This window comes from Phacochoerus africanus, chromosome 7 (assembly GCF_016906955.1).
Source record: "Phacochoerus africanus isolate WHEZ1 chromosome 7, ROS_Pafr_v1, whole genome shotgun sequence".
Lineage (NCBI taxonomy): Eukaryota > Metazoa > Chordata > Mammalia > Artiodactyla > Suidae > Phacochoerus > Phacochoerus africanus.
Window position 1 is genome coordinate 98,154,968 of NC_062550.1, and position 18,417 is coordinate 98,173,384.

At 35.6% G+C, this 18,417-nt stretch overlaps 1 protein-coding gene across 1 annotated transcript in view; it reads left to right on the top strand.

Annotated features, from left to right (window-relative positions):
* Window positions 1-18,417, top strand: part of CEP290 (centrosomal protein 290) — a 92,362-nt gene that overhangs the window by 39,143 nt on the left and 34,802 nt on the right. The window contains 13 exon segments of the mRNA XM_047788328.1: window positions 2,067-2,240; window positions 6,397-6,508; window positions 8,122-8,186; window positions 8,188-8,328; window positions 9,518-9,669; window positions 13,969-14,080; window positions 14,714-14,789; window positions 14,792-14,818; window positions 14,821-14,913; window positions 14,916-15,166; window positions 16,070-16,234; window positions 17,509-17,616; window positions 17,838-17,972. Coding sequence (XP_047644284.1) covers window positions 2,067-2,240; window positions 6,397-6,508; window positions 8,122-8,186; window positions 8,188-8,328; window positions 9,518-9,669; window positions 13,969-14,080; window positions 14,714-14,789; window positions 14,792-14,818; window positions 14,821-14,913; window positions 14,916-15,166; window positions 16,070-16,234; window positions 17,509-17,616; window positions 17,838-17,972 — 1,611 coding nt within the window.

Below are 18,417 nucleotides of genomic sequence, written 5' to 3' on the forward strand. Positions count from 1 at the left end.
GCCACAACATCGTGTCCAAGAGTTAACTTATATATTTCTTATCCAGACCTGGAATAAGCCATTTTTCTAAGAGCCCTTGTTCTTTCTAGTGGTTTTCTTACCAAAACCAGTCACTGGGTGTCTTGGAACGTCATTGCTACTAGTCCCTTTCAGTTAGGAAAGTATGCATAGACTTAAACCATGAGGGTGAGTAAATACTGTGTAGTTTTTACTAATCTTTAATTTTGTACTTTATATTTCTTTTTTCAAACATGGAAGTCTGTTAACATTAAATCTAACATTAAAACAATTGTTTGTTTTATGCTCTAACATTCATATATTAACTTGAAAATAATCTTATATTGGTATTAATAACAACAATAGCAGTGCTACAAGATACAGTTTAAAGTTTCTCTATAGTTCTTATCTTCTTTAGAACATTTCTCACTGGGGGTGCTAAATTCTATGGTAATATGATGTGATTCTTCTTTCTGTGGGTATGCTATCATTTGCTATATAGTTAGGCTCATTTGTTTTCAATTTCAGGCATTAACTTTTTAAAAAATTGAATATATAAAACTTTTACATGTACCAAAGTCATAGAGAAATCTTACTTCTGTCCATGAACTTTTTACTTCATTCTATTACAGCCCTCCAGTTCTCCCAACGTTTCCTTTTCCAATTATGAATGAAGATACAAAAAATTGGATACCATTTGTACTCTTTTGCATCTTGCTTTACATCTGATCTTATAGCTTATCTAGGCATGTATGTGTTCATTTGACATGTCTAAATTTACACAGGAGCATGTAAGCCGAAGAATTCAAAGTAAAATTAAAATGAACTTGAGCTCCTCACCATCTTCTTTAAAATATAGTAATGGGTGAAATTGTCACACAGTAAACCTGTTTTAAGTGTGAAATATTTTTGTTTTTATTTTTATGTTAGATTTGGTAGAATATACTTTTCTTGGAGTGTAACACATCTAACTGGTGTCTGAGGTAGAAGGGAAGAAAGAACTGGGATCTTCTTCCTCTTCAACCTGGTTGTTCAACCTGGGTTTTGTTTTTTTTTTTTTTTTCCAACAACTGGAAAGCCAAAAAAGGGATATTTTTAAGGATGGGAAACATAATCTCCCTCACTGAGGAAAAAAGTAAAGCCAAATCCCGAGAATAAGGTAGATCAGGGTGTGCTTATTTATATAGAGAAGTTGTCAAAAAGAGATCTGGCATTGCTGTGGCTGTGCCATAAGCTGACAGCTGCAGCTCTGATTTGACCCCCCAGCCCTAAAACTTCCATATGCCACAGGTGTGGCCATAAAAAAAAAAATGAAGCAGTATTACATATATTTTCTCCTGATTACTGTGCTTCAGAATGAATTATAACTATATATTTTTTAATCTTCCTCAGTTCATAAATATGACTTTATGTTTGGATCTTTATGGTGTTAATACAGCATCTTGAAATAGTGATGTTTTGTAGCTCTGTAGCTAAAGAGATGAACATCAGCCAAGTAACTTAAAGACTTTGATGTCATTTATTACGGAAGCTGTGATGCAGAGGAGTTTCTTTCTCTCTAAATAATGTTTCTTTCCTATGAACAGAAAAAAATTTCTTTTATGGTAATGCTAGTTTACATACTATAAACAAGTGGAAATAGCTAAGCTGTAAATGTTACTTGCAATAATGCAAATTTGCCATTCAGTCTTCAAAAGACAAAGTTGTTTTTAATCTTATGAAATTTAGACAAGCCATGTAAAGATACATTCTGAGTTATATACTCTAGCTGTTGTATATTATGCTTTTTCTCAAGTTAAGTGAATTTCATTTAACTGTGGCAAGAGTTATTATTGATTCACTTTATTTTCATTTTTATTATGATTAAAATTTTCAAATATTTCTTGTATGAACGAAATTAGTAATTATTCCTGTATTTTTTCTTATATGAGAAGTCTTAGTGTTTTAAATAATTCTAAAATCTTTTTTGCTTCCAGCTATATTAACTTAGCCTTCTCAAAAATGGCTAGTACTTCACCAGAAGAAAAAAAAAATCACCACCTTAATTTAGTGTATCCTTATCTACATAGGAAATGGCTGTTTTCAAGATTGCAGCGCTCCAGAAAGTTATAGATAATAGTGTTTCTCTGTCTGAACTAGAATTGGCCAATAAGCAATACAATGAACTGACTATTAAGTACAGAGACATCTTGCAAAAAGATAATATGCTTGTTCAAAGAACAAATAACTTGGAACACCTAGAGGTAAGTTGGTGTGATCCTTAAACTTGTGATATTAGCCATTCTTCTATAGGTGAGAATCACTTCTGGATGACTTCTTCCAGGTCCTCTTCCTTAGCTCATTTGCCTTATTTAGCTGAGTCAAACCTCTTTCCACCAGGTACTTAAGTAAGGAAAAAGAATATGGAACAGATATGGTATTGTAATGAAAAGAGGAAGCATCATTAAGGACCCATCCCGTTCTCTTACCCTTGATCCCAGTGCAAGTTATTCCCTTGTGGTCTCTAGTTCTTTGGGGTGGATGTAGCTGAGAGTGGATGAGATACCTCTGGCTCTTCCTGGATCTTGGATGAGCTCTGCACAGCCCTACCTTTTTTTTCCTATAACGACGGAGAAGAGTAGAATAGAGTGTCATTAGGTTAATTCAGAGAGTCTATGCATATGGCCCAGGCCCTTTGTAATGCTCTTCCAGCCACTTTCCCTTCATGTTTTACAGTAGGCAAAACAAGCTCCTGATTTTGTTTTTCTTCTTCATCAAAAATAAGGGCTATATCTTTGGGTTCATTCTCTTTTATGATCCTCTCATTGGCATGGAATGAGATCTAATTCTTTGGCTCAGAAGCTTTCACTTGCTTAGGGGGACACAGTCAACGTTCTGAATAGTTTTCAGTAATCCCTACAAAATTATCTGAGTTGTTATTTATTAATACTAACTAGAAATAATTGTGATCAGTTTACTTTTTATTTTTGCCGAAGACAGATGATTAATTTTTATAGAAAATTCTAAATATTTAGGTGTGGTAATAGTTTATTTTCTTTCTTCCTACCTTCGTATCTGTTGTTTTCTCGCATTAGAAAATCATAGCTAAGAAACCTGTAGATAACATATCAATGAGTAAATTTTTTTTTTGTCTTTTGTCTTTTTAGGGCCACACTCGGGGCATATGGAGGTTCCCAGGCCAGGCGTCCAGTCGGAGCTGTAGCCACTGGCCTACGCCACAGCCACAGCAACACCAGATCCAAGTCTCGTCTGCGACCTACACCACAGCTCGCAGCAATGCTGGATCCTTAACCCAGTGAGCGAGGCCAGGGATGGAACCCGCAATCTCATGGTTCCTAGTCAGGTTCATTTCTGCTGCGCCACGATGGGAGCGCCTCAATGAGTAATTTTTAACTTTTAAAATTTCTCTTCCCAGGTAGTATTTTTCATCTTTACTCAAAACTTTTAAAATTTCTCTTCCCAGGTAGTATTTTTCATCTTTACTCAAAACTTTAAGAATTTGTATTTGTAGGGTATTCTTTTCTCTCCTTTACTTTCTTGTATTCTAGCTATAATTCTGAACATGTATCTCTATTGACAATGTCTTAGTTTTATTCTTTATTGTCTTTATTGTGCTAACCATTGCCCACATCCTTACCCCCAGTGGTACCTCCTCCTTGCTGCCACCAGAATGACCATTCTAAACATGAATCTGACCATGCCCTTCCCCTTGCGTAAAACCTCTGAAAAGCTGCCAGTCGCTGAAGGAATAAGTGACTTTTGTGATGAGTCCACACTTAATTCATGTCATCTCCTCTGACCTTCTAAGGAGTTCCACAATGTGTGTTTTAGCAACTGAACTACCAGTTTTCTACATCTCATTGCTTTTTTTTTTACATATATTCTTTTGTACATGCAGTTTTCTTTGTCTAGAAAGTCCTTCCCCCTCTACCAGTTTATATGCTCAGTGAATTTCTATGTATGTTTCAGACTTTTTTCAGATGTTGTCTTTTTTGCTATAGCATCCTTCTTTGTAAAAGAAACTCACTCCCTCTGTTTTTATTGGCTCTGTATCTTGTACCTAGGTCTGTTGGTTATATCAAATCATAGTATATGTGTTTTCATGTTACATATTATGTATTCCCATAGGAGTATAAGGCTCACAATATCAAGAACTCTACTTAATTCACTTTTGTGGGTTTGGTACCTCCTTTGTGGCAGAGTGTTAAAGCAAACGAATGTTAACCTCAAGGATTGATTTGTGTAGAGCCAGTAAAAAGGTCATCAGATATGGTGATTGGAAAATCATTGACATCTTTTAAGAGTAAAAGTTCATGAGAATAAAGGTAATGAAAATCAAATTTTAGAATATGAAAAACAAAGGGAGTGATAAGGAAATACAACAACTGAATGGGCAATAAGACAAAAAACTGGAAATTCAATAATAGAATACAAGAGAAATAGATATGGATTGAGATAGAATTAAGAAGAGGATTTTTTTTTTTTTTAATAAAGGAGACCAGTGAAGTTTGAGAAGATAGGGAAAGAAAATTTAGAGCTAATAGAGAGGATTTTTGAATATTGAAGATAAGCGTTGTGGTAAGAAATGAAGGTGCAGTAATACCAGGGCAGGGGGGGTGGAAGTGAAATCTGGAGCAAAACCACAGTTATCCTTTGAAAGAGTCTGGAAGTAAAAGAAGAATAGAGGGTAGCAAGGTAGTAAAATACCCTAAGCCCTTTTTTGTTTTTCTCCTATGAGTTTACACAGTCTTGGAACTTGGTAATAATTGTGCACATTACCAAAAAGTCATGTTTTATTCTCTTATATTGCTTTTCATCTCAATATCCCCCTTAAAGAAATCTCATTGCCCTGTTTTATTGTTCTTCCTAATGCTTGCTACCTGACACTGTGTTATATATTGGCTTATTTTCCAACTGCTCAACTAAAACGCAGTCCCAGCATGGAATTAACGTTGCAGTCCAGTGCTTAGAATACCTGGCACACAGTAGACATTCTCTTTGCTAAAATGCAGCCTAAACGAGCTTAAAATATTTTGAGCCAACGCCTACATTTTATGTCTCCAGCCTGACTTCTCAGAGCTCTGCTCTACGGCATGGAGTTCCCGACTTGACAGCTCATGTTTGGAGGGAATCTCTAACATAGCCAAACTGAATTCCTGATATCCGTTTCTCTCATAGTTGTTCCTATTTCCATATATGCCATTATTGGCTCTTCATTTAATTAAGGCAGGTGTCTCAGAAATATTCTCTAGCCATTCCTTTCCTTTGTCATTTTTACCCGAGATGTGATTACCTCGTATGTGTCCTCTTTTCTCCAGCTTCCCTGCGCTAACTGCTCTAAACCGGTGGTATTCCTCATCTGGATTTTACAGTGTCTTCCTATTTTCTCATTTCTCTATTTACCCCTTCGTTTATTCTCCACATTTCATTCAGAAAATTGTTTAAAACTTCTTTCTTAAAATCTTTATTTGATTTTTATTATACATTAAGTTAAATTCCAGTTCCTTGTCTTTACAGGCATGCCTTGCCTCGTATGACCCCCTGTTGTCTCTCCAATTTTATCTTACTCAGTTTTCACTGTGCTCAAGTCCTCTGACACTCCAAACATTTGCCTGCTTTGGGGCATCTGTATGTACGTCATCAGTTCTTTACAGGCTGGTTAGTTAGCAAGGCTGGATCCTTCTCTCAGCTTCAGTTTCAGCTTAATACCACCTTTTCAGTGGTTAATACTTCTTTACGCTCTCCAGCTGGATATGGCAGCGTCTCTTGTTCTGTGGGTTTGTACTCTGTTTCTTTTTAGACCTCAACATTTTTAGTGATTTTTTTTTGTTTGCTTATCTGTCTTTGGTCTTCTGCCTTCCACACACTCCCCAATTCCTACGCTGCATATACCCACAGACACCAAATAGTGAGGCCTCTGAGGGCCAGAAGTTTGCCTTTTTTTTCTTTCTTTTTTTTTTTTTTCATCATGAACCCAGACCCTGTCACCCTGTCTTGGGGGTGCTCAGTAACTGTGGGAATGAGGGGATTAAGCACTGGTCTGCGAAGGTTGTGAAACTCAGAGTGTTCCAGCTTGGCCACAATGAACATGAAAGAAGTTAATACTCAGAAGTTTGGGGCCACGTATTAGATGTGTGAGATTTTGATGATTATTTTAAAATAATATTTTATATTACATACCTGTGTGTTTATGCATATATGTATAATATATGTATATGCAACATCTGTGTATATATGTATATCTATATTTGTGTTAACATATAAGGGAACTACTAATTCTGTAAAAAAAGCACTGGATGTGAGCCTTAGGAGATTATTGTATAAAGTTAAGACAATGCCACTTCTGTGGTATTACTCTGAATTATAAGGTAATTTCTCAGTGATATTTGTTTTATTCAGTGTGAAAATGCATCCCTAAAAGAACAAATGGAATCTGTAAATAAAGAACTGGAGATTACCAAGGAAAAACTTCACACTCTTGAACAAGCCTGGGAACAAGAAGCTAAATTTGGTGAGTATTATGACTCTGATAATATAAAATGATTAAGAACTAATAGTGAATTTTTTTTTTTTTTTGGTGCCATTTCTAGGGCCGCTCCCACGGCATATGGAGGTTCCCAGGCTAGGGGTCTAATCGGAGCTGTAGCCACTGGCCTACACCAGAGCCACAGCAACACGGGATCCAACCGCGTCTGCAACCTATACCACAGCTCACGGCAACACCGGATCCTTAACCCACTGAGCAAGGGCAGGGACCGAACCCGCAACCTCATGGTTCCTAGTCGTTTTGGTTAACCACTGAGCCACAACCGGAACTCCAATAGTGAATATTTTTCATTTAAAGTTCCTTTTCTCTACCAGATGGAAAGAAAGTATTTTGATAAAAATGAATTCTCTGCCTAACAGTTTAATTTAGCAGGCAGTTAATGAATACTATCTTGTATTAATCTTTATGAAGATTTGATTTTTTGTTATTAAATTGGATTTGTTTCTGATGAAATCATATATGTTAAAAATTTCTCAGTGAGCATTAGCTATATTGAACCATTTAACAATTTAGACTGGTAATTTTGAAACACCTGTATTTTAATGATAGTATTATGAGTTCTTTTACTTTGTGTGAAATTATATGAGGAATATATCACTTGATATATTAAAATTAAAAAGATCATAAAACATCAAAAATTTTAAAGAATTAATGTTTGTATAGTTCCATTTCTGTATCATTTTTCGTATTACATTATACATGCTTTATATGTTTTATACATTTTAAATTATAATAAACATATGCTTAATTTAGTAGATATCAAAATATTTCATGTTTTATTCATCATACTTATATTCACACAGTGAGTGATGAAGTCACTAGCTTTTCTTATTTTTGCTATTGCTATTAGTGCTTCAGTGAATATCTTCATGTATATCTCAGAGAGAGAATCATGTCTCAGAGGGTATAAAATATTTGTGGCTTCTGCTGATTAGGATTTTCCATATTAGTTTTTCAAACAGTTATCCTAGTTCACAAACATTTAAATAATTTTATCTCAGTACCATTGTGCTTTATAATTTTCAAATAAATTTTGCTCCTTTGGATAAGGCGTTTTAATTTGTTTTTTAGACCTTAGAGCTCAAATGCTGTTCAAGTTTCTGTTACTTTAAAAAATAATTTTAAGGCTGCACTTGTGCCATATGGAAGTTCCCAGGCTAGGGGTGGAATCAGAGCTGCAGCTGCTGGCCCATGCCCCAGCCACAGTAATGCTGGATCCAAGCCTCATCTGGGACCTATACTGCAGTTTGCAGCAACACTGGATCCTTAACCCGCTGAGCGAGGGCAGAGATCAAACCTGTATCCTCACAGATGCTATGTTGGGATCTTAACCTTCTAAGCCACAGTGAGAAATCCTAAAGAATAATTTTTATTATCATCTGATTGATGAAGCATGTGAGTTTCAGGAGATGAAAATGGGATAGGCAGCATATGGATAAGTAACAGAGCCAGAATTAGCATACAGAAGACTCATGGGTTTTCCACAGAACCAGATTGCTTTCTTATATATAATATCTAAAATATGTGGCATAAAATTTTGATAAGCATGAGGTTGATGGAAGTATTATTGTATCTAGGAAACGAATCTAACATGGATAAAGCGAGGAAATCAGTAACCAACAGTGAGATTGTTTCTATTTCAAAAAAAAATCACTACGCTTGAGATGAAGGAATTAAACGAAAGGCAGCGGGCTGAACATTCTCAAAAAATGTATGAACATGCGAAGACTTCATTAAAGCAAATGGAAGAACGCAATATTGAATTGGAAACCAAATTTGCTGAGGTGTGGTACTACGATTTTGATCATGCAGTTAGAGAATGAAGAGTTAGTCATGGTAAACGTTGTGTTATCATGAGAGGGTTGTTTGAACCTCTCGAGTAGCGTATTAGTATAGTACTTATGTTTGATGTAATGCATGAGTAATCTATTTTTAAATTGTAAGTGTTTAAAAAGCGAGCAGATAGTTCTGTCATTGAGTTCTTATTTCTCACTGGCATTGCATTATTAGATTTAATGTGCAAAAAAATGTTATTTAAAATTGCCTTCCACTACCGTCCATTCTCTTATAAATTATTATTATTGAATGGTCTTAGTGTCTGTACTCTTGCCTCTGTCTCTTCTTAACATGCCACATGTTGTATAGGGACTGGAGTTATAGCAGAAAGTAAAATAAACAATAATCTTTGCTCTCAGGGACTTCATTCTTTTTTTTTTCGTTTTTTTTTTTTGGCTTTTTGTATTTTCTGGGGCCGCTCCCGCAGCATATGGAGGTTTCCAGGCTAGGGGTCGAATCGGAGCTGTAGCTGCAGGCCTACACCACAGCTCACAGCAACACTGGATCTTTAACCCACTGAGCAAGGCCAGGGATCGAACCTGCAACCTCATGGTTCCTAGTCAGATTCGTTAACTACTGCGCCACGACGGGAACTCCTCAGGGACTTCATTCTAATAGGAAGTTTTAGAATTTTTTGTTAAGGTCAGATTATTAAATTGGCTTGCAATAAAATAGTATATAAATATTCAACAATTTATGATGAAGTAGCACTCCTTTAATGTTTGTTTACCTTGAGAATTAGTATATTTTTCAAAAATTTATATTGTTCATTTTAACTATCATTAAATCTATATTAATAAATATTTTATTAAATTTAGATTATTCATAGAGGATATAATTGAAGTAAAATATAATGAGTAAATGGTATTTCAAGAAAATTAAGAATATTAGAGATTCATATCTTATTAGTTGTGACTAATGTAAATGACTTTTAGTGAGCTGACATATAACCAGAGTTTTCATAATTTGTTCCTGACTCTTTCTCGCCTTATCTTCTTTAATCTGTTCTTAATATTTCAACCCAGTTCCGTATCTGGACTAACGCAAAGTAAAGAGGACTGCAGTATGCTGAAAGATATATTAAAAGGAACACCTCAAAAATGTTCAGAAACATTAGTTTTTGTTACTTTTTCTCAGCTTACGAAAATCAATTTGGAAGCACAGAAGATGGAACAAATGTTAAGAGACGAATTAGCTGATAGTGTGAGCAAGACAGTAAGTGATGCTGACAGGCAGCGGATTCTAGAATTAGAGAAGAGTGAGATGGAACTGAAAGTTGAAATATCAAAGTAAGTGTTTGCTAAGTTTTTTGTTTTATTTTGCTTGTTTGTTTTTTCTGGGAGAAATGACAGCGATATCCAATAAGTGCCGGTGTAAGGAAGAGCAAGAGAAGAAATAAGGGAATATTAGGTACCATCCATTGGCTGACCTGGAGTTCTTTTTGAGCTTATGTGAGACATCTGCCAATGACACCCAGAAATTCTCTGGAATCTTCCAACTGGGCATTTCCGCTCTCCTCCAAACTTGTACAGTCATCTGTCACCTTGCTGTTTCTGCTTGGGTGTTTAGTGGTTATGTAATAGGCCTCACTTGTCCAAAATAGAGCACCCGGGGTTCTTCCGACAGCACTGTCCAGCTTTGGAGACTGCGTTTCTCTCACGCTGCATCCTGTCCACAGGAACTCCTGATTCGACATGTATCCAAATCTGGCCGCTTGTCACCACCCTGTGCAAGCTCTCACCTTCTTTCACGGGCGTGCTAAGTGGCTTCTTCACTGGTCTTAGTGTCTGTACTCTTGCCTCTGTCTCTTCTTAACACAGAAGCCCTTTTCAAAGGAGATTCGAGTTGTGTTACGTTTTGCTGCCACTCTGCAAGGACTCTCCGTTTATTCAGTGAAGACTCATAGTCTTTAAGTGACCTGTGACGCACTATCTTATCTGCCCCCCCAGCACACATTACCTCTGACCTTTCCCACCCTGACCCCTCCCTCGCATGGCCAGTCAATAGGTCTTGGTATCATGACCATTAAAACTGCTTTTTGCCCTTTCCCTGCATTCCTGTCTCCCTTATCTCATTCTAATGTTGTAGCATTTATGATTTCCTAACGTATTACAAAATTTAATCAATTATTGTGTATCTCCCCTGACCAGAATATGTGTTTCATAAGGGAAGAAAATGTTACCTCTTATTTTAATTGATATATATCCAATTCTTGCATTCAGTAAATACCTACTAAATGACTGAAAAAACTAGATTAAACGGAACTGGGCATAAATTATGAATGGAGTCATTTCTAAGGTGCTTTGGAAAAGTTTTGGTGAGGGAATGACCAACCCAACTTTTCTCTCATTTTGCCTTAAAGTGCCACAAAGAACAAACATTACATTTGGGTTAAGGCATTTCCTATCAGTGTTTCGTTCAGTGCAAGTTTAAGTTCTCAGAACCAACAAAAACATACACTCTTCCTTAGAGATGAAATAGGCGCTTTGGATGAAACTATTGCATTTTACATACTGCATTTTCAATTTCTTACAGTTACAGATGGTTTTCTAAAAAGTATCACTATGCTAGACAGCATTATTATTGGCGTAGTTTTGTGAGGCTTAATTTTAAACTTTAATTATGTATTAAATGAAATGAATGAATGAATGTAATCTCTTTTTTTAGCCACACCCATGGCATATGGAAATTCCTAGGCAACATTCTTAATTTTTGTTACAGTACGTGAATAAGCACACATGACTAAGCCTTTTAAGGCACGGTGACAGACTATACTAGAGCTTTGTAAACTCTTTGACCTTTTGTTTTGTTGCTTTTTAAAAAATTTTTAATCTTTAATTCTTTTTTTAATTTTTAAGGCCACACCCGTGGCATATGGAAGTTCCCAGGCTGGGGATCAAATTGGAACTGCAGCTGCCAACCTGTGCCACAGCCACAGCAGTGCTGCATCTGAGCCATATCTGCAGCCTTACCACAGCTTGCAGCTATGCCAGATCCTTTACCCACTGAGCAAGGCCGTAGATCAAATGAACCCACATCCTCGTGGACACTCTGTTGGATTCTTAACCTGCTTAGCCACAATGGGAACTCTCGTATATTTTTTTTAATTTTTTTAAATTATTGTTGATTTACAGTGTTCTCTCAATTTCTGCTGTACATCAGAGCGGCCCTCGTGTACATGCTCTTCTTCTCACGTTATCTTCCATCATGTTCTATCACAAGTGATTGGATATAGTTCTCTGTGCTACGCAGCAGGACCTCATTGCTTGTCCATTCTCAGTGTAATAGTTTGCATCTACTAACCCCAAACTCTCACTCCATTCCACTCCTTCCCCCACCCCCTCGGCAACCACAAGTCTGCTCTCCATGTCTCTAAGACCGTTTCTGGAAGTCTCATACATTTAAGTTTTTTTTTATTGAGGTATTGCTGTATGTATTAATCTCATACTTCTAATTTTAGTCATTTGATTAGATGTGTTTAATTTGTGTTTATGAAATTTAATTACAGTGGTAAAGGGTAGATATCCTCAGTAGCAATTGGTACTGGTTTCTTTTTATAAGAACAGGGCTAAATAATATTAATAAGATGGATATTTACCTGGCATAAAATATTGAAGAGGAAACAACTTCTCAAAATTTACATTTTTCAGAGCCGAGGAATAGTATTACAGAAGGCGCTCAACTTAGAATCGAGACCTTTTGAGATCAAGTTTTTCCACCTACTAATACTTTTCTGGAGGGAAGGATTGTGGCCATTCAATTTATTTAACTTAAGTTAACTTTTTAAGGGAGTGGTAGTAATCTGTTTACTTCATAACGTTGCTATAAAATAGAAACTAAAATTCAGATTTTGATTCAGTTTACATTTACTGGGTACCTACTGTGCTAGGTGCTATCCCTAAAGTAACAGTGTTATTTTCTTTTTACATAAGGAAATGGTTTATTCTTAGGATTTAAAATTATGTAAGGAAAAATAAGTAAATAAATAAAATTACGTAAGGAGGAAATAATGCGTACCAGGTAGATGCTGAGTGCTCACTCTCTTTTGTAATTACGTGTTTCTTCATTGGAAAGCATGGGGATCCCTGACTTGATCTGTCAAACACAAATAACTAGTAAAAAGCACTTATGACTTATTCGTAAAGTTATAGCCATTGTTTTGGTGTCTTGATTGTCCTTTTGGGAATATCATTCATTCTCAGCCCTTTTCACAATGAAGGACTCCTTTTTTTTTGTCTTTTTGCTATTTCTTGGGCTGCTCCTGTGGCATATGGAGATTCCCAGGCCAGGGGTCTAATCGGAGCTGTAGCCACCGGCCTACGCCAGAGCCACAGCAACGCGGGATCCGAGCCGCGTCTGCAACCTACACCACAGCTCACGGCAACGCGGGGCCAGATCGTTAACCCACTGAGCAAGGGCCGGGACCGAACCCGCAACCTCATGGTTCCTAGTCGGATCCGTTAACCACTGCGCCACGACGGGAACTCCCCGACTCCTTTTTTTTCATTCTTCCTCTCATCTCATGGACCTAACCTTTTGAAATAAACTATAATTTCTCATTTTGTTATATTTTAATTGATCAAAACTATATAACCGGCAGTGAGAATTTCTAATTAATATGAGGAAACCTACTTATCTGTTACACTAAACTAAAATTATTCCAGCTTAAAGTAACATGTATTTTATTTTTTTATTTTTTTTAGTAAAATGTATTTTACTTTATCTTTTTAAACTTACAGTAGTCATATAAGAGATTTAATAACGTATCATCAAGCTCCTCTCTTTTTTTTAAACCTGTTTTTTTGTTTTTGTTTTTGTTTTTAATTTTTTATTTTCTTCTTTTTTGGCCACCCCATGGCATATGGAGTTCCTGGGCCAGGGATCAAATCTGAACCACAGTTGTGACCTATGCCGCAGCTGTGGCAATGCCAGATCCTTAACCCACTGTGCCAGGCAGAGGATGAAACCTATGTCCCCAGGCTACAGAGATGCCACCTATCCCATTGCACCACAGTGGGAACTCCCTCCCTTTTTTTGTAATTGCACTAAATGTATCATCTCCTTTTCACATTTTGGTAACTTATAAATTAAAATAAAGCAAATAAAAACATACATTAATTGGTTAGGGAACCTGGGAATTTTAAAGTTCTGTATTCTTAACTGTGCAATTGTATCAAGTAAGCTTACTTAATAACTTATTCCAGCTATTCCAAACCATCATTAAGAATCTCAGGAAAAAAAGTGAGAGAGAGGAATTCTTTGGTCATCTACATTTGGAAAACATTATATATGTACAGATTGAGATGCTTTTTTTTACTTTAGAACTTCTCAGAGCTTTGATATGATACTATGTATATGAATTTTCAAGGGGGAGAAATGTTGGAAATGCAGAGTTTTTTATAGAATACCTGTTAAGCTTTCAAAGAGTTATGTGTCATGAAACAGTTCAGGAACCTTTTCGTATTTCATGCAAAGAAGAGGTGCTTCAAGCTGATGTCTTTTCCAAGGGCCTAGAAGTTTGAAATGCTGATGTTTATTTACTTAGAAAATACACCTAATTGTATCTGAAGTATCTTATTACTCTTTAGATTAAAAGAGGTTGCTGATATTGCCAAAAGGCAAGTTGAAATTTTGAATGCACAGCAGCAGTCTAGAGAGAAGGAGGTAGAATCCATCAGAATGCAACTGTTAGACTACCAGGTATGTATGGCATTGGCCTCTTCTATATAGGTTCTTTTCTGTTTCCTAAATCTGCATGAAATTGTGTGGCTTTGTAGTTTTAATCAGAGAATGTGTCAGATAGAGGCTCCTATTCTTGATAGTTACAACTTGATTAGAAAAACTCTTGAATTTGAAATACCATTTATAGCATAGAAAAACATTTCAGTGCCTACAAATGCATTGTGCTGGCTACTGATCAAAGTTCAAACAGGAGAAATTGAAATCTTTCATAACAATATTTCCTCTTGTATTTCTGTGTAGTTTATCGTGTATTTCACGTGATACATTTTTCTAAGATTAAAAAACCCACATTGTCCACATTAGTAGTATTATCAGTATTGTTATTTACATTTGGAAGTTTAAAAAAAAAAAACAGTAATAGTCCAGCTCTTATTTATTTAGATGTCAGATTCGGATTTTCAGTAAGCTTGGTCATAGATCTTATTGTACAGTTCCTTTATAATTTGTGTTAAAGCAAGGTTAGATTTTTGTCGGATCTCATGTAGCACACTGTTTTAAATTTTATTTAGTAAACCGTGATTTTAAGCTCATCATAAGTTTCACTGGAAAAACTTAAAACTTGCCGCAAACATAAATATCTTTCTATATTAGGCACAGTCTGATGAAAAGGCGCTAGTTGCCAAGCTGCACCAACACCTTGTCTCTCTTCAAGTTAGTGAGGCTACCGCTCTGGGAAGTTGGAGTCGGTTACATCTAAGTGCAGAAGATGGAAGCCCATAATTTGCGCTTAGAGCAGAAACTTGATGAAAAAGAGCAAGCCCTCTATTTTGCCCGTTTGGAAGGGAGAAATAGAGCAAACATCTGCGCCAAACGATTCAGTCTCTACGACGACAGTTCAGTGGAGCTTTACCCTTGGCACAGCAGGAAAAGTTCTCGAAAACGATGATTCAGTTACAAAACGACAAACTTAAGATAATGCAAGAAATGAAAAATTCTCAACAAGAGCATAGAAATATGAAGAACAAAACACTGGAGATGGAATTAAAGTTAAAGGGGCTGGAAGAGTTAATAAGCACTTTAAAGGATGCCAGGGGAGCCCAAAAGGTAAAACCTTGATTTAAAGTTCAGTATTTTCAAAAGAGTTACATAATAATTTTAAGTTAATATGTGCCTGAAAAATGCTTAATATATGACAATTCCAATTAGAGTTTATTAATTCAGATTTTATAAATTAGGATTTTGAACTGTTTGAGTGCCTATTTTGTACATAAAATAAGACCCCTCTAGGGAGTTCCCTGGTGGCCTAGCAGCTAAAAACTTGGTGCTGTCGCTGCTGTGGCTTTGATGGGATCCCTAGCCTGGGAACTTCTCTGTGCTGCAGGCACAGCCAAAAAAATAAATAAATAAAAATTAAAATGAGATTCCTCTAAACAATGATTTCAGTAGGAAATGCTTAGATTATATAATATCAAAGAATTTTAAATACTGGAAAAGTTTCTACAGTAATTATAATTATTAAATTTCATAGTGGTTAGTTGAACTCTACTTCATAATTATTATTGGTTTAAAATTATTTGCATACTTATTTTTAATATAATTTTTCTTTACCCTCATTTGGAAGAAATTAAATGAAAAATAGTTTTTTGAAATTAAACTTATTCTCTAGGATAGAAATATTTAGGATTTTTCTTTTTGAAAGTAAAAGCAGTGTTACAATTATATACATACACTAAGGACCCATTAAACATATGAAAGTAAATTAATAAATGAAAATAAGTGTTAGTGATATTCCAGCATCATTTGAAAAATGTTTTATGTTAAGATACAGTGTGTTAGTAAAGTCTATTGAAATTCTAAATAAACTTTTCCTTGTAGCACAACCAAGGATAATTTTATATCATTTTATTATAGAATGTCCATTAATTTGAATTAAAATCATTAGGATCAATGGAGAAGTATTTGTTTATGTAGCATTTATGTTTACATATGTAATTTGTAAACCTGTAGGTAATCCATTGGCATATGAAAATAGAAGAACTCCGTCTTCAAGAACTTAAACTCAATCGTGAATTAGTCAAGGATAAGGAAGAAATCAAATATTTGAATAATATAATTTCTGAATATGAGCATACAATCAGTGGTCTGGAGGAAGAAATTGTGCAGCAGAATAAGGTCTCATTTTATATTTATTTTGATGTTTGTTGCTAAGATTTTTAACATAAAATTGCATAGGCGACTACATTATTCTCCTAATTGAATGTAGCTCCCATTACTATTGTGTTATAAAATATTGTTTCTCTAGTTCCCATCATAGCTGGAGTTCCCATCATGGCTCAATGGAAACAAATCTGACTGGCATTCATGAGGACGCAAGTTCGATACTTGGCCTCACTCAGTGGGTTACGGATCCAGCGTTGCTGTGAGCTGTAGTGTAGGTCGCAGATGCGGCTTGGATCTGGTGGTGTTGTGGCTGTGGTGTAGGCCAGCAACCACAGCTCCAATTCAGCCTCTAACCTGGGCACTTCCATATACCATGGGTGTGACCCTAAGAAGACAAAATAAAATATTGTTTCTTATTTTTTAAACTATTCTAAATATTTAGTTGCATTGGAAGTCTTAAAAGGAGTAATTCATAAGCAAACTTATTTGGTAAGGTAATTTTTATTTCAATATTAGTTATTGACTTTTCACAGTTAGAACTTTGTACTGGCTCTTACTTTTAGAATAGGAGAAAGCAGCTTGGTGTAGAATAAAGCAGAAAAGCTTTGGAGGCAGATGAAATTCACTAAGCACATGCTTGCTTGCTCAGAAATTTTGTTGTTCCATCTGCTTTGATTGTTCTTACCTCAGATGCTAGTATTGTTTATGCTTTCACCTCCTTCTGGTCTTAGCTCAATTGTCTTGCCTTATTAGTGAGGCCTTCACCAGCCACTTAATGTTACAATATACGATATACAATATATAGTAATTTGTAATTACCATCAAGATTCCCTAAATGGGGATTACCTACTTTCATTTTATTCCATAGCACTCATCACCCTCTGACATATTACATACTTACTGTTTTTTGACTATCTCCCCCTCACTAGTATGTAAGTTCCATGATGAAAGGTACTTGGTTTTGTTCACTGCTATGTGCTTTTTGTCTAGAATATTGCTTGCCACATAGAATGTGTCATTAAACATGTTTTGGATGAATGGATGGGTGGAAGGATGGATGGGTACATGGATGGGTCGAAATCCTGACCTCACATCTGCCTATCTCTGTAATCTTAAGAAAATTACTTCATCTCTGAATTTGCTTTCTTTTTCCATAAAATGATAGTAATAATGACCTTAGACGGTTGTTGTGAGGATTAAATAAGAAAAGTTTTTGAAAAAATTCCAGTTATAGGCCTAGTGAGTTGTCTGTGTGTATGTCTGACCCAAACTGTTTTTTTGTTCAGTTTCACGAAGAAAGACAAATGGCTTGGGATCAGAGGGAAGTTGAGCTGGAACGTCAACTAGACATTTTTGACCGTCAGCAAAATGAAATACTAAATGCAGCACAAAAAGTATGAATGATTGATCTTGTTTGTTTCTCTGTAGCATGGCCTATAAAGTTAACCAAAAGAAATATTATCTGAAATCAGATAGAATTTTAATTGGTGGTATCTTTTTATATTTCAAATATAAGTGGGGCTTAGCCATGTCTTGTCATATAGTTGTATAAATTAATACTGTTCTTCCCAATGCTGCAACTGCTTTTTTAAAAAAAAATTCTACTTCTCAATAGTTTGAAGAGGCTACAGGATCCATGCCAGACCCTAGTTTGCCCCTTCCGAATCAACTTGAGATTGCTCTAAGAAAAATTAAGGAGAATGTTCGAATAATCCTAGAAACACAGGCAACTTGCAAATCACTGGAAGAGGTAATTTGAAGAATTTGCATTTTGATTAGTGCATTATTCGTTATGCTTCTGGAACTGTCTAAGTAATATTTTAAGTGAGGATGAAGCATAGAATGATGACTCTGTTGCTCATTCTACTCTCCTTTTTCACTCTCCTGTAATATTTCTAACAGCCGATAAAGAACAGCAGATAAGGCTCATTTGAAATTACATTCCTTTTAATATTATTTGAAACTTCTGGTCACATTTATCAGTAGTCCTGAGCATGAAAGAAAATAAAAAGAGCATTTGACTGTAACTTTATGAACAATGTATTTCCTTTTCCTCTATTATCAAAAATTATTTTCATCCTTGTTTATTTCTATGTTTTATTTTGAAATGCTTGTTACCTACTTGGAATCAATTTTCAGTTCATTCCTTTTTGTGAATGGCTAAAGAGTTTGAAGGTATACTAGAAATTCTTTCT